Source organism: Cladophialophora carrionii (assembly GCF_000365165.1).
Source record: "Cladophialophora carrionii CBS 160.54 unplaced genomic scaffold supercont1.3, whole genome shotgun sequence".
Classification (NCBI taxonomy): domain Eukaryota; kingdom Fungi; phylum Ascomycota; class Eurotiomycetes; order Chaetothyriales; family Herpotrichiellaceae; genus Cladophialophora; species Cladophialophora carrionii.
In genome coordinates this window covers 1440344-1453226 of record NW_008481828.1, presented here as the reverse complement: position 1 = coordinate 1453226, position 12883 = coordinate 1440344, and the positions used below count along the sequence as shown (strand labels likewise).

The 12883-nt window shown below is 53.5% G+C and overlaps 5 protein-coding genes across 5 annotated transcripts; all 5 read right to left on the bottom strand.

Annotated features, from left to right (window-relative positions):
* Nucleotides 1-1009: 1009 nt before the first annotated feature.
* G647_03916 (uncharacterized protein) lies at nucleotides 1010-1963 on the bottom strand (the record flags this gene model as incomplete). Its single annotated transcript, XM_008728261.1, has 1 exon — nucleotides 1010-1963. One exon carries the CDS (start codon nucleotides 1961-1963, stop codon nucleotides 1010-1012), a length of 954 nt encoding a protein of 317 aa, XP_008726483.1.
* Nucleotides 1964-2825: 862 nt separating this feature from the next.
* G647_03915 (uncharacterized protein) lies at nucleotides 2826-3611 on the bottom strand (the record flags this gene model as incomplete). Its single annotated transcript, XM_008728260.1, has 1 exon — nucleotides 2826-3611. The coding sequence occupies one exon, from the start codon at nucleotides 3609-3611 to the stop codon at nucleotides 2826-2828; it is 786 nt and encodes a 261-aa protein (XP_008726482.1).
* A 2346-nt stretch (nucleotides 3612-5957) lies between these two features.
* Nucleotides 5958-7270, bottom strand: G647_03914 (uncharacterized protein; the record flags this gene model as incomplete). The annotated part of the gene is made up of 2 exons (XM_008728259.1): nucleotides 5958-6605; nucleotides 6656-7270. The coding sequence occupies 2 exons, from the start codon at nucleotides 7268-7270 to the stop codon at nucleotides 5958-5960; spliced, it is 1263 nt and encodes a 420-aa protein (XP_008726481.1).
* Nucleotides 7271-8609: 1339 nt separating this feature from the next.
* G647_03913 (uncharacterized protein) lies at nucleotides 8610-9611 on the bottom strand (the record flags this gene model as incomplete). Its single annotated transcript, XM_008728258.1, has 2 exons — nucleotides 8610-9120; nucleotides 9211-9611. The coding sequence occupies 2 exons, from the start codon at nucleotides 9609-9611 to the stop codon at nucleotides 8610-8612; spliced, it is 912 nt and encodes a 303-aa protein (XP_008726480.1).
* Nucleotides 9612-10666: 1055 nt separating this feature from the next.
* Nucleotides 10667-12403, bottom strand: G647_03912 (uncharacterized protein; the record flags this gene model as incomplete). Its single annotated transcript, XM_008728257.1, has 3 exons — nucleotides 10667-10909; nucleotides 10998-12068; nucleotides 12128-12403. 3 exons carry the CDS (start codon nucleotides 12401-12403, stop codon nucleotides 10667-10669), a joined length of 1590 nt encoding a protein of 529 aa, XP_008726479.1.
* Nucleotides 12404-12883: the final 480 nt, after the last annotated feature.

Genomic DNA, 12883 nt, shown 5'->3' with positions numbered 1-12883 from the left:
AAGCTTGGTTCTGTCCGTCACCCAGTGACGCAGGGGGGTTGGGCGCATGTCAGGATCTCGTTCTGGGCGGGCCTCCTGATGATCGCCAGGAGGCTGCAACATGGAGCTGAAGGAGAGGCTGGAGGGAGAGGATCGCACAGATTCTCAGGGGTGACATGCGGTCAGGTCAATTGCTGCCAATCGTTAGCCGCGTACCGAGCAGGGACCTCGACGTCGCCTAGTGACCGAGGCGGTTAGTCTATGCGGTGAATATCCGACGTGTGGCTTTGAATGGTCAGGAATGCAGCCTGCACGAGCATCGTGAAACACCACCTCGGTCGCTCCTGGGCAAACTTCCTGGAGCCATTCGATCGCCACTGCATAGCTCTCTTATGGGACGAGAAAGGGGAGCTCTGTTCGCGTCGCGTTCCCCGAGGTATCTTAGAGATAGCCTAAGTTGAACCGGCCAGTGCCAGGCTGGAGGCCAGACAGCGGAGTGGCGTCTGTCTGCTTGGATCACCAGATGAGGCGCGGTCGCCGCAAAAGTCAAGAGCAACCAAGCCTTCTTTGGGCGTGACTCCGTGCGTGGATTTACGGAGTACTCTTCACAGGGCCACCAAATAATTAGGTGGTGTGCTTGATGAAGAAACCATGCTAACGATGTGCGGAGTACTGGTAGCTCCATATGTCGGAAGCGAAGAAATGAAAATGGCCGGTACTGTGAATGGCCGATAGCTACAGTACTCGTCTCGAACTTTGAGCAACCCAGCCAACATGTTGATCTCACCACCAATTGATTTGGCCGGGACTCATTGTCTGAGCTTCTGACCGTGCGATCGACGGTCACCCAACTGGTCAAAGGGTGGCTCTCACGCCGCCATTCCCTTGCACCTACGGCTTCATTTTGCAGGAGAGGATCAAGGAGTCTGCATCGCTCCACTGAGTGTGAAGCTCAGAAGGGTGACTCCTGTTCAGTGCTTCGGCAACTGTCGAGACGTCATAGGCGAACACTTCGTTCCGCTGCTGGAAGCTATGCTTTCGCAAACTCCTCCATCAGTTGCTTGTCCAGGTTCAGCCAGTTCTCTGCTATCTGGAGTCCTCGAAGTCGTTCCTTCTCGATACGGTACCAGTCTGAATCACCATCCATCGTACCCGAAGTAGACTCTTCTCCTGCTGCGCTCTCCAACTTCTCCACGAGGCCATCCGTCGCTGGAGCCAGAGTAGTTGGGATGGTCGATACCAATCCTTCCTGGGGCGTAGGAGCAACCGACGGCTCCTCTGAAGACACGCCCGCTGAAGACGGCCGTGCCGGTAACCAGCCTGACGTCGTAAAACACCTCTCCGGGGGGACCGTATATTTGCCCTTCTTGACCACGTATTTACTGAGAGCACTCGCCAATAATGTCTCTGTGGTCCCCCTCCTACTAGGCCGAACAAACCAACTGCCGATTATGATCCATTTCTTATCCCAACCCAGAATCTTACTTCTCACTTCATATCTCTCATACGGCTTGATCTCGCGGTGAAAGCTGGTGTGTACGCTCCCCAAAATCACATTGAGAGGACCTCTATGCCCTTCCCTTTCAAGGTTGATGTTCCCCTGTTTTAGACCGGGGATAAGGAGTTTCGAGACTAATGAGGTCCGCGACTCGTCCAGGTCGGCAAAGTAGGTGCTGTTGGATTTGTGGAGGTTATAGTCGATCTCGAGTAAGGGCGAATGTGACTTTATGGAGACGGGCTCGAAGAGGGGATGGGTCGATTTCGAGGATGGTGGTGGCTGAAGAGAGTGCCGAACACGGTCGTGAGAGTACCAGTTCTCAAACATGCGGTAGAAGAGCCGAATGTGCCATGCGAGCGGTAGCCCCTTGAGATTTACGAGCGCGAAGACGAGGGCGAGGGTGCGCCATGACGCGAGGGAGGATACGCTGGGTAGACGAGAAAGGGCCGTGGAGAGGGCCGGTCTCATTAAAGACATCCCGGGCATGATTGAAATGCTTGATCCGAGGAGGGAATGCGAAAGATCAAAGTAACGGAAGAGTGAAAATGCTTTGAATCTCGAGGTGGCAGGGCATTTGGGAAGAGAAGGAAGTGATCTATAAATCCACAACAAATAATACCACCGTCTACCTTTTCATTATTATAAGCCGTACATGGCTCAAGATGCGTGCAAGATTAAAGAAAGCGATGAGATGAGAATCAGCGCCAGTGAGAGATCTGTGAGAAGAGCGTGCAAGACGAGAATGGCTCCGGGACCGGATTAAATATATTCCGAGATCTCAGCACGTCTTGTACCTCCACGATACGACGACGTAAACTGGCGATGTGGTCAAGAAGGTAGCTCCAGGTTGATCAGGAGCTCGAAGGCCTTTTCCTGTTGCAACCACCGATGTCAAGATGTGACTAGGCTGGTTATGTAGTTGGTTGTGTCTTCGTTGTCTATGAAAAGACTTCATATTAATCGCACGACTACACTTCCGCTTGGCTGCTCCAGCAACTCGATAGCAGAAAAAGGCAGGTTTCGCTTCCCACATCCAACGCCGTCTTGTGCGTCAATGCACAGTTAGACAGACTCCTATACTCCGTCCAAAGGCTTGCGTAATCCGTCATCAAGGAGAGTTGCGGGTGGTTCGAAGTCGTGGAAGCTATGTACGAGTGTGTGATCGTTTCTTGAGAGACTCGATGTCGACTCAGTTCGTGGTGGTAATGTACAAAGAGGCGGCACTTGTGTTGAAAACAATGAGTTTCCGCTGTAATGTGTCACAGGAATAGGTGAGAAGTCAAGGGTTCAGCTGAGACCGTTGGTCTTGACGGTTGGCGTTGGCTGGGTTTCCATTGAAGCTCGCAGTTCACTTCTCCTCTCCTTCATGCTGCTTGCTGTTCTTGCCATTCTTATGCTTCTTGTGGTGTTCCTGCTCATATTGCTTGTGACGCTCCTCTCTGGCCTTCAATCGCTGTTCCTCGTCTTCGACCATCTGCTTCCAGAGATCGTCGGATCCGCTGCCTGAACCTTGGCTGGGAGCATCTTTCTCAACCTGCTTCTCGATCATGCGCTTATGCTCCGGATCTTTCGGGTCAATGTATCTGACGGTCTCGTATCTTCCCTCTCCTTTTCTTTGGTCCGCAATTTCGAACGCCGCAGTAGCTATCAAGACACCCACTGTCAGAAACTGGGCGTACACTCTTGCTTGCACAATCTTCTGGGCGCCAGTAAGGTATTTGTTCCGGTTGACGAGGACCCAAGAGGCTGCTATCGAGGCCACCCAACTGCCGCCAACAATCTTGTATCGTTCTCGCCGACCGAACTCCATGGCCCGCTCGGTAAACGTCTTGCCCGCGGCATCTTTAACTGCCTGTTCGGATTGGCGTTTTCGAAACTCGACTTCTTTAGGGTTCTGGGAGGCTTCGTAGGCGCGGGAGTAATGGTCTGCGCCGATGATGCCGGCAAATGTTCCGCTCGAGGTGACAAGGAAAGCTTTGAGGGCAGGAGTTAGGCTGCGGATGAATGGGAAGCGACGGTGTGCGGCGACGACGCCAACCAGGCCTACTGCCAGCCCAGACACGCCGTATATCGCGCCGCCGATAAGGGTTTGGCGGTAGTGTTCTTCTTCTTGTTCCTTGGTGAGAAGCTTCATGATTGCGGTTGTTCAACTATCGAGCTTCTTGTTCGAAGTGTAAGGTTGACCGTGGTGGGGTTTGGCAGATGGGTATGCTGTACGCTCAAGTGAACTTGTTGGAAGAGAGCGAGTCTGGGCTTCAAGCGAGGTGACGGACGATATATACCCCTGTGTGCTCGATTGCCTGGTAGAGCTAGAGGCCTGCGGCAGCTTGCAGTACGTATTCCAGCAAATCGGAGGAGAAATGCTGATTTGATGTTGCTGCTATTGACTTCTGGTAAATGAATAAGCTGGCTGCTGGTGGGGAAATTTTTCAGTCAGCCTGCGTTGCGTCAATTTTGTTTCTGGAAAGAAGTGACTGATCCTTTCACTGATGCTGCACGACCGTTAAACTTGATCTCCGGGTCTTTCCCTGCACTGACAAGAAGCTTGCACTGGAGTTGCTTCTCGCTGACGATGTGCTGGAAGGAGAGAGGTGCCAGGACAGGACAACGAAATCAACTTCTCTCGTGAGCTGTGACGAGCTACACCACACTATGACATCAGGTCGGTAAATGGCAAGGGACTGGCTTCCGTACATTGTCCGTCTATCGTGGCGTCCTCCAATGAGTGAACATCCAACCATGGAAGCGATCTAGAGCTCCCATTCGGGCTCTGCTATGTGCGAATCAGTACACAAAGAATTCCTTACCTAATAAGCCTCCGGTGTTTCGTGGGAATAATCATGCAAACTGCCCAAAGTGGCCATAATGAGCGAGCCAGCGGTGAGCGGCAGGCGAACGTCCGGACACCGCCGAAGGGGCTTGGAAAATAGTTAAATTGCTGGCGACTGCGCTGTTTAGCTTTCTCCACGGCGTCGCCCGGAAAACGTTCGGAGACTTAAAAGCCTCTCCACGCCGCCGCCTTTACATTCCCTTAGAAAGTACGAGTATCGTGGCCTGACAACTTCAAAATCCGACGCAATTGAGTAATTTCTGGAGACGTCGTTTCATCGTTCGGGGAAACTCGGTCCCCGGGCAGCATGTCCTGGACGGCATAGAGTACCTGAAAGGGAAAATGACCGCGACAGTGGCATGGGCGTCGCGCTGTCTCTTGATCACGTTTTCTCCATCGTTTCCACAGATCTGTGGCTTGTTTCTGTTGACAGACATGAGCAGCACCCGAGGCCAGCGGCCGTAATATCTCGGTGACCATGATGTCTCCAGCTGCTCATCAGGACCGTCGCGCTGGTCGCAACGCGAGCCCTGCGGCAAAGATATAGTATCCCCTTGGCTCCTCTTCAGACCTCTGCTTCTATGACAAGAGCTTCTCTCCTGCTTCTGGTCCATTCGAACGAGGGACAAAGCCTGGCTCTCGTAATGGTACGCACTGGACGGTGGAAGATATGGAGACTCTTTCAGGGAGAGGACCGTTCGGTGGTAATGGACCAGTGCAGATGGTATCATCATCAAACGCTTGCTTGTTCTGGCGTCGACGCGAAAAAAACCACGGCTCCGATTTCGAACAACTTGGCTTGAATGAAGGGCGATGCCGTAGTGAATGGGTTGGGAGCCACAAGGCCCTCGTACCGTTAATATTTGTAGGGCGCTATTGAACGGCCTCTATCTTGGACTGCGTGGAAGCTACTCCGGGATTGTCTGTTGTTTGCCAGTCTGCGCGGCGTATCAATTCCCAGGTAGTAACGGATTCCCTCTACCACCACTGAGTCTGAACTATGCCAGGTTGTTACCTATAAACAGAGCTTCCAAGACAAGAAAAAGGAGGCTGGTCATGGAGAGTCATATCACAATGCAAGGCGCGCAGGTCATTGAAGACCGAGGTCGGTCTGCATTCCTTTGTCACTTGTTCTTCACAGTCCTGTGGACCACTCAGTACATGACACAGGGAACTCGGCGCCGAGATTACAGAGTGATCAATATGTTGAGGATACGGCGGTGTGAATGTGCGCTGAGTCCGTGCGAGAAACTGAATGCCACGTAGCTCGTCGACGATTCAGCAACCTTAACAACAATACTTTAAATGTGAGAAAACTGTCCCACGCAATGAGCTGTGACGATCACATCTGGCAGGGGAGGGACTTGAATGCAAAACATACAGTATGCAGACAAAGGACTGATGTCTTTAGAACTAATTGTGAGCTGGGGGAACCCGGCAATGCTCAGCGCCATTCTCATCTCTGTCCACCGCATGTCTTGGGCAAGCTGATACTAATGCAAGATGAGATGTGCTCTTCGCCACGCACATTCAGATGACCTTTCGGGGCTCCTCGTCTGCCACTAGAGACACCTTTCGATCGGCCAATACCAAGCTTCAGGGCGCCCGTGCTGCACGCTTGCTCTGCCTTGATAGCTTTCTCCCAACTCCCTAAGATGGGCCCGAGCGATGAGCAATGACATGTGATTTCGGGGCAATAGTGTAAGTCGTTGGGACGTGATTGATTCTGGCCCTGTTGCTCTCTCTCTCTCCAGGCGCTCTGTTGATCTTGGCCTTCGGAACAGCCAGAGGTCGCTGAGACGCAACATCTCGCACCTTGTTAGGGTCGTATTGTGCTGTCGCAACATACTTCTTGGTATGATCGTCGGTTTTGCCCAGGATGGGCCTTGACCACTCTTCCATGAGTTTCGTGGCTTGTCGTTTGATGGCCGGTTCTGCCTTTTTGGATTTTCGGTAGAAGAGGATGACTTTGCCGATGCCAGACGAGATCAGAGCGTCTTTGTTCATGGGTAATTTTGCCAAAGCTGCGAACAATTCGCGTTGGATGTTGTATGCTGGAAGACTGCCGTCGGTGAGAGGCTCCAAAAAGAACCGCACTGCTTCCAGAAGATTCATTTCGGGGTCAAGGATAGATTGAACATAGGTGTTTCGGTTGAGCAGGCTGACCACTTCGGGAAGCATCTTCAGCTTTTGCGCCGCAGGTTGGCCTTGTCGAACGAGTTCTCCATCGGTCTCGGCTGCTGTGATCATGCGATTCCGCAAGTCCTCAATCTCTGCGTCTGCCGCCTGTTCCAGATCCTGCACCGTGTTAGCTGCCTTTTCTGGCATTCTGTATTTGCAGGACTCACGATGCCATCACCCTTCCTCATTCTCTTCCCCTGGGTTCGCTTGACTGCAGCATCCATTGCTCTGTCCAGTGCTCGTCTTCTCCTCTCCTCTGGAGACAGGTCGTCCTCGTTGATCTCGACGCGCTGTCGGGGTTCTCCTGTAGCCCTCGACTTCCTCGGTTTCTTGCCATCGACGCCATCAGCACCAGACAAGGCTTCACTGTCCGCTCTTCGACTGGGCCGTTTACGTTCCTTGTCCTTTCTCTTCTTCTTCGCTGCCGGTTCTTCGCCTTCAGCTCGCTTCCGCTTGTTGACCTTGATGGACTTGAGCGCGTCGAAGTCAGGTGCAACCTCAACGGCTCCCGGGTCGAAATCTGCGAACTGCGCTTCATCGACTTCCGAAAGAAGTGATTCATCATCGGATTCGGCTGCGAGGTCATTCTCAGGCCCGTCGGGACGTGTGTCGGGCTCGCGCTCCTTATCAGGATCATCAAATTGATCGTTCAAGTCGTCGAGCTTGTCTTCGTGTTCGTCTGGTCGGTCAAGACCTTCGGCATCGGGCGGTGGACCTTCCTCCGGGTAGCCATCAGAATCAAGGTTTGGCGCAGCAGTGCTTTGTAATTCGTCGTCTGCCATGATTTCTGGGAACGCACGGAGTAGAGGAGGAAGTCGGGTCAGGTAAGAGAGAGGATCTGAGCAACACGAAATGTAGGAATGCGAGCAACAGGAAGTCGCAGCGGGCAAGTGACAACATTCATGAAGTTTAGTGAAGTTCACGTCCACGCGAGTCAGAGGCAAATTTCACGTGACTGTACTTGAATCATGTGGGCAGGTGATGCTCACTGTCGGATAAAGTAATCCGTACTCAGTATACTACCACAGTACGTCTGTATGCTCCCTTTTGGATTGCGAATCATAGTCTATCAGACTCTTCATTCGGTCATCTCTTGTGCCGTTCTTGACTATGGCTGATTTCTGATCCGGTTCATACCTGCAGATTAAGCCTCCAATCCGGTACTGAGCTCTGAGCCGGTTCTGAGGAGACCTCCCTCTACAGATTTCGGAAGCGTCTCCATCCACCTCGAGCACCTGATGAATTCAATCTATCCAATCTTTGCACCAGATAACCGCAGCCGTCGACCACCTGCGCTTCTGTGATCTCCAACTTCGGTACCAGGCTCGGAGGTTCCTGGCCAGCAGGCACCCCCTACAGTTGTATCCCGGTGCCGTTTACCCGTACAGGAGCGTAATGGACAAACCAATAATCCTTAGCTCAGAGGAAGAGTCGAGACTCTGTTACCCAGTACATCCGCAACGTGGATCTCACCGAGCACAACGGTTCTCGTGACGGAGAGATGATCGAGCTGGTTTCCTCCGGCCGAGGCTGACGGATCAGAGTTGCAGGTCCGAGTTGGACACAAACCACAGCGTTCAGTTCCATTTCCCTACGACGACCTAGGCGGCCCGAACTCCCCCTTGCTCGGTTTTCGACGGAATCTTAGCATATGCTACGCGACGTGGCCAGCACGTTCTTTCGTGACCTAAAAGTCTAATGATCTCCGGCCGGGATTGCTAGAGACGGAATCTGAGCCTTGCGTTTCGACGACTCTGCAGACGTGTGCGAGCAATGGGGGAAATTATCAAAGGAGATCTGCCTGTTCTTGTGTTCAAAAGATAAGGCGCGGACGCCAACAGAATTGAATTCCGGCGTACCTACAGGATAGACCTGCGCCTTACTTGCTCATGTCGTACGCCTTGACGCCGGTTCCATCCCTCTTCCCCTTCTGCCTGTTCCAGCCGTGTGCAAAATGCGGAGCGAAAGTCCCAAGAAACCTAGAAATCGCTGCAGCGTGCAATCGAAAACTTGACGCTTTACAGTGCATGCTGTTCACTGCTGGCTGTTCAAATCCCCCAACCCCCTGTATGCCGTTCAGTGCTGGCTCTTCGCCTTTCCCGACCCCCCTCTGTACGCCGTTCAGGTCACCAACTTTGCCGAAATACACGTATTGCATTGAAAGCCCGTTGATGTTCCGTTCTTCAGCCAACAGTTGGCAAAATCCGAAGAATTGCTTTGTGCCATTTGATACTGCCAGGTCACACCTTTACAGCCTCCGAACTCATCACCCCACTGCTCATTGAAGTATATAGCGTTGGCACAGGCGTACAGACAATCCGTAATGCTGTAGGCAAACAGACCGCTCACGTCCGCGACCTGCAAGTCCGGGTTCGCTTCGTCGTCGACGTGGTTCTGCATGTCGACGCCGCAGAAGAGGTCGAACGATGTGTCGTACTGTACGTCGATGCGCGAGTTGGAGTCTGGGCATCCCGGATTAAAGAGCGTGGAGACGTAGTAGGGTTCGCTGACGACGTAATTTTCCAGCGACGAGGGCAGCGGGAGGGCCGAGTCGGTGGGGGAGGAGATGTCGATCGCCGTGGTGGCGGTAGCGGTCGACGTGGCTGTGATGGTCACTGTGGCGGTCGCATTGCTGTACAGGGATATAGTATATCAGTGAGCTGTCATTCCGACGACATGGCAGATTGGATACAGTGTGGGCTTCTCTCTCATTCTCACTCACCTTTTTGACGCCTTTGAGTCATTGCCTGACATGGCGCCCGCGACGCCTCCGCCCACTGCCGCGCCTACTATCACGGCGGTGACTGCCGCTACCAAGAGGCCAAAAGCCAGAGGTGAGAGACCCCAGGGATTGCGTTTTGGCGTCTGAGGTATTGATCGGCCTGCTTCCGGTGGATCTCCGTTCTGGTCGTGATACTGTTGAGGGTGAGTGTAGCCGTTGTGCGGCTGCTGGAAGGGCTGAAGTGGAGGTTGTGTCATGATAGGCGCTACCTCTGGATAGCTCTGGTATCCCGTCGTTGTAGACGATGCTGGATATTTCTCCGTGGTTGCGCTCGAGGTGGCCATCGATTCACGGACTGGATCGGGAGAATTCACAGCCGACGTGGCGCTCTTGTTGGACATCGTGCACCGCAATCAGTCGGGCCGGTTGTAATCTCAAGGATAGGAAACGTGTGTGATGTCAGCCAGTCACGAGCGTTGTTGAACAGCTCGAGGATGAAAGGACGGTGATGAACAAGGTGTACAATGTTGTCAACCCACGTCAAAAGGACCACTGAACAACATAGACAAAAGAGAAGATCGTCAGCGTGCCTTCGAAGGCTCGATTTGAGTTCCCCATGTGCGGCACGTTTCATGCACTCACCGTTGCAGAGCAGGCCCGAAATGCAGGACTGCCAGCGATCGCGGAGAGTGGCTAGGGCCGCGACTTGCCCATGGACCGGGCTTCATGGGCTGATGAATCGGGACCCCATCGATGCGTTGACGATCAAGCTTTCAGGCCAGCCACCTAGCTGTTGCATGAATGCATGTTGGCCCTCGCACATGTTGGACAGAGCCCAAAGATCCGGCTGTGTGGAAGGCGGCCCAGACCGTGAACATTAAGCGCCCTCCAGAAAATGGGGGCCGCCCGTCGAAATGAGCCCCTGAGTAGCGTCTGGGCATCGGGCGAGTGTGTATAGCGATTGGTGTGATCGGACTCGGCTGTGTATGTACTGGGGGGCCCGAAATTGCCATAGGTTCGCGGTGCTTAAGCCCATACCCTAGTGTATTGCAACGCGGATAAGGCGTCCTCGCACACTTCTCTCGGGCAGAAGAGTTCGACGGCCTATTCAGCTGCCATATTGGTACCTGCATCTGGTGACTTGTACGGCAGAGCGTGGAGTGACGCTCTTAGACGGTCTCTTCTTTGCAACCTTAACAAGCGGCAAAGGTGCGCAGGATACCGTAGTCTGCTGGACGTGAAACACCAGTTGCCTGTAGCCCCAGCCCAGGGGCGGACCCGCCACAGTGATAACGTGGCGTACCGGGTGATTTGGTGCGCTGGACGTCGATTGCTCCCAGAGCTACAGCTTGTTGCGTCGAAGGCCCCATGGCCATTATTGAGTCTACCATACCCGCGTATATCATAAAGACCGTGTTGCCAAGGAGTGCACTTGTGCGCACAGGGATCGCAGAGCTCAAGTGACATATCTGTATGTACTAACGACCCCCTGCCTCTGCTCATTGTTCGATGGCCCTGGCGTTTGTGCTTCCCCACCAACAGCGTTACCCACCAGGTCAAGCTTCTTGTTCGCACGTCGTAAAGCTTCCCGCATGAAGATTGCCAGGAGGACTGCTGCCAGTGCACATGCTGTGTTCAGCGACATCGATTGAATGTAGCGTGGCGCCCAGCGCTTGGGGTAAAGCTCAGAGGTGGCGATCTATTGAGGACGTACGTCAGTAATGATTCCCGCTAGGGCAGCACAACGCCGGGCGTCTGAGTATTAGGGAGCCCCATTCCTAGCTCACCTGTGCTATGGTCCCTGAGGTATTTACGATCGCAATCGCGGTCGCCCGCATCTCCCTCGGCTGTCGAACCGTTTTTTGTGCCCAACCAAGCACGATCGGATTGGCAGCATGTGCCCCAGCTATCATCAGGAATGTCGATGCATACCGAGCCCAGACGTCTCGGCGACCTGTGGACTGCTCGAGCAAAAACATCAAGAACCCGACAATTGCCAATGCTGTGGTTCCAATGATGTGGGAGGAGGCATTCCGAAGTCGGTCGGCGGACAGAGCTGCGGAGATGGCAACAACCACGGCAAGCAGGTATGGTGGAGCTGTCATCCACAAGGTCGTGTTCCTCGAAAAGCCTAGGGTCTGCACAACCGAAGGGAAAAAGTTGTGCAGTGACGCGCCGATTGCCAATAGGAAGTACATGCCCGCAAACGTCCATACTTGCCAGCTGTTGAATGCCATCTTGAGGCCGACAACTCGACTCACATCATATTCAGAAGCACCGCGGTCAGCAATCAGTCGCAGTTGAGCCAGGGCGCGTTCTTCCTCATAAAGCCACCGAGTGTTGTGCGGATAGTCTGGCAGAGTGAAGAACGCAATGCAGGCGATGATGATCGTGACGGACCCACCAACAATGAACAACCACCTCCAGCCCTCGAGACCATACGCCCCGTCCACGGAGTCGTGGATCCCGAACGCAATGACACCAGTGAATGCGTTGGCCATCATAGGTGCTGATAACAGTATTGCACTCCGCAAACCCAACTCGGTCCGCGTGTACCAGGATGAGATTAAGAAGAGGCACCCAACGCTGAAGGGTGCCTCCAAGAGGCCCAGGAGTGACCGAGCTGCGTATAGTGCTCCGGGCGTTCTGACAAAGGCGGTAGAAGTGCAAACGGAGCCCCAAAGAACCATTGCAGTTGGTAGGTATATTGAAGGGCGTCCTTTGGCCAGGTAGAGATTTGAGGGCACCTGAGCCAAAACGTATGCAATGAACATGAGCATCATCGCCAGGCCGTACTCGTTCGAGTTCATGCTTAGGTCAGTACGTAGGCCCATGAGCTCTGCTGCGGCGAGACAGCTCTGATATCACGTCAGTGTCCGGCTCTGTGTCTTTGGCAGTGAGCCTTGAGACGACATACCCGGTCGAAATAGTTGCACGCGAACATAGCCCAAGCCATTGCTATGAGACAGCAGTCCAAGAGCCTTTTGATGCTTCTGATGCCTTCGGCAAGCTCCTCCCTGTCGAAGCCCGCCAGCTGGCTCCGAAGCTGGTCGTTGATTCTGTCTCGATCGTTGAGAATGGCCAATAGTCCCTCAAGAGAGGCAGACTTCTCAACGGGCCCTCTTACCATCCGCCTTCCGCGAATGGCTTCCCTAGGACCAGTCGTGATGACGGAGTATAACTTTTGGAGCATGGTGCATAAAGAGACGGCGTCAGGTGCGAAGACCGTAAAACAAGCCTGAGAGAAGGGATGGGAGCAGGGCGAGGGAATGTCTCTTGTAGATGTTGTTGGACACCATAGATCATGGTTCTCAGTCATGCTATAGGAGTCGCCCAGCAGCGGATTGTCCACCTTCATGAGCTCAAACGAGAGTATTTCAACAGTGCCCACGTTTAATGCAGGAAGCGCATTGCACGGCTCCGTATGATTGTCATCATTGGACATCCGAAAGGACAACGTTCAGCTACCTGTGATCAAGTTCGATATCAAGACACTAGTCGTGGAGGATCATGTCTTGATCGGCGGGAACTGCGGTCCGTGCAGAGTCTACCATTGCATAGTGGTGTCGACAGACACCCGCTTCCAGCATCGTCGCAAACGAGAGCCGCGTATATGTGGCACATGTTGAGAGTTACTCGACGCACGGGACAATGGAAGTAGTACTCCTCCATG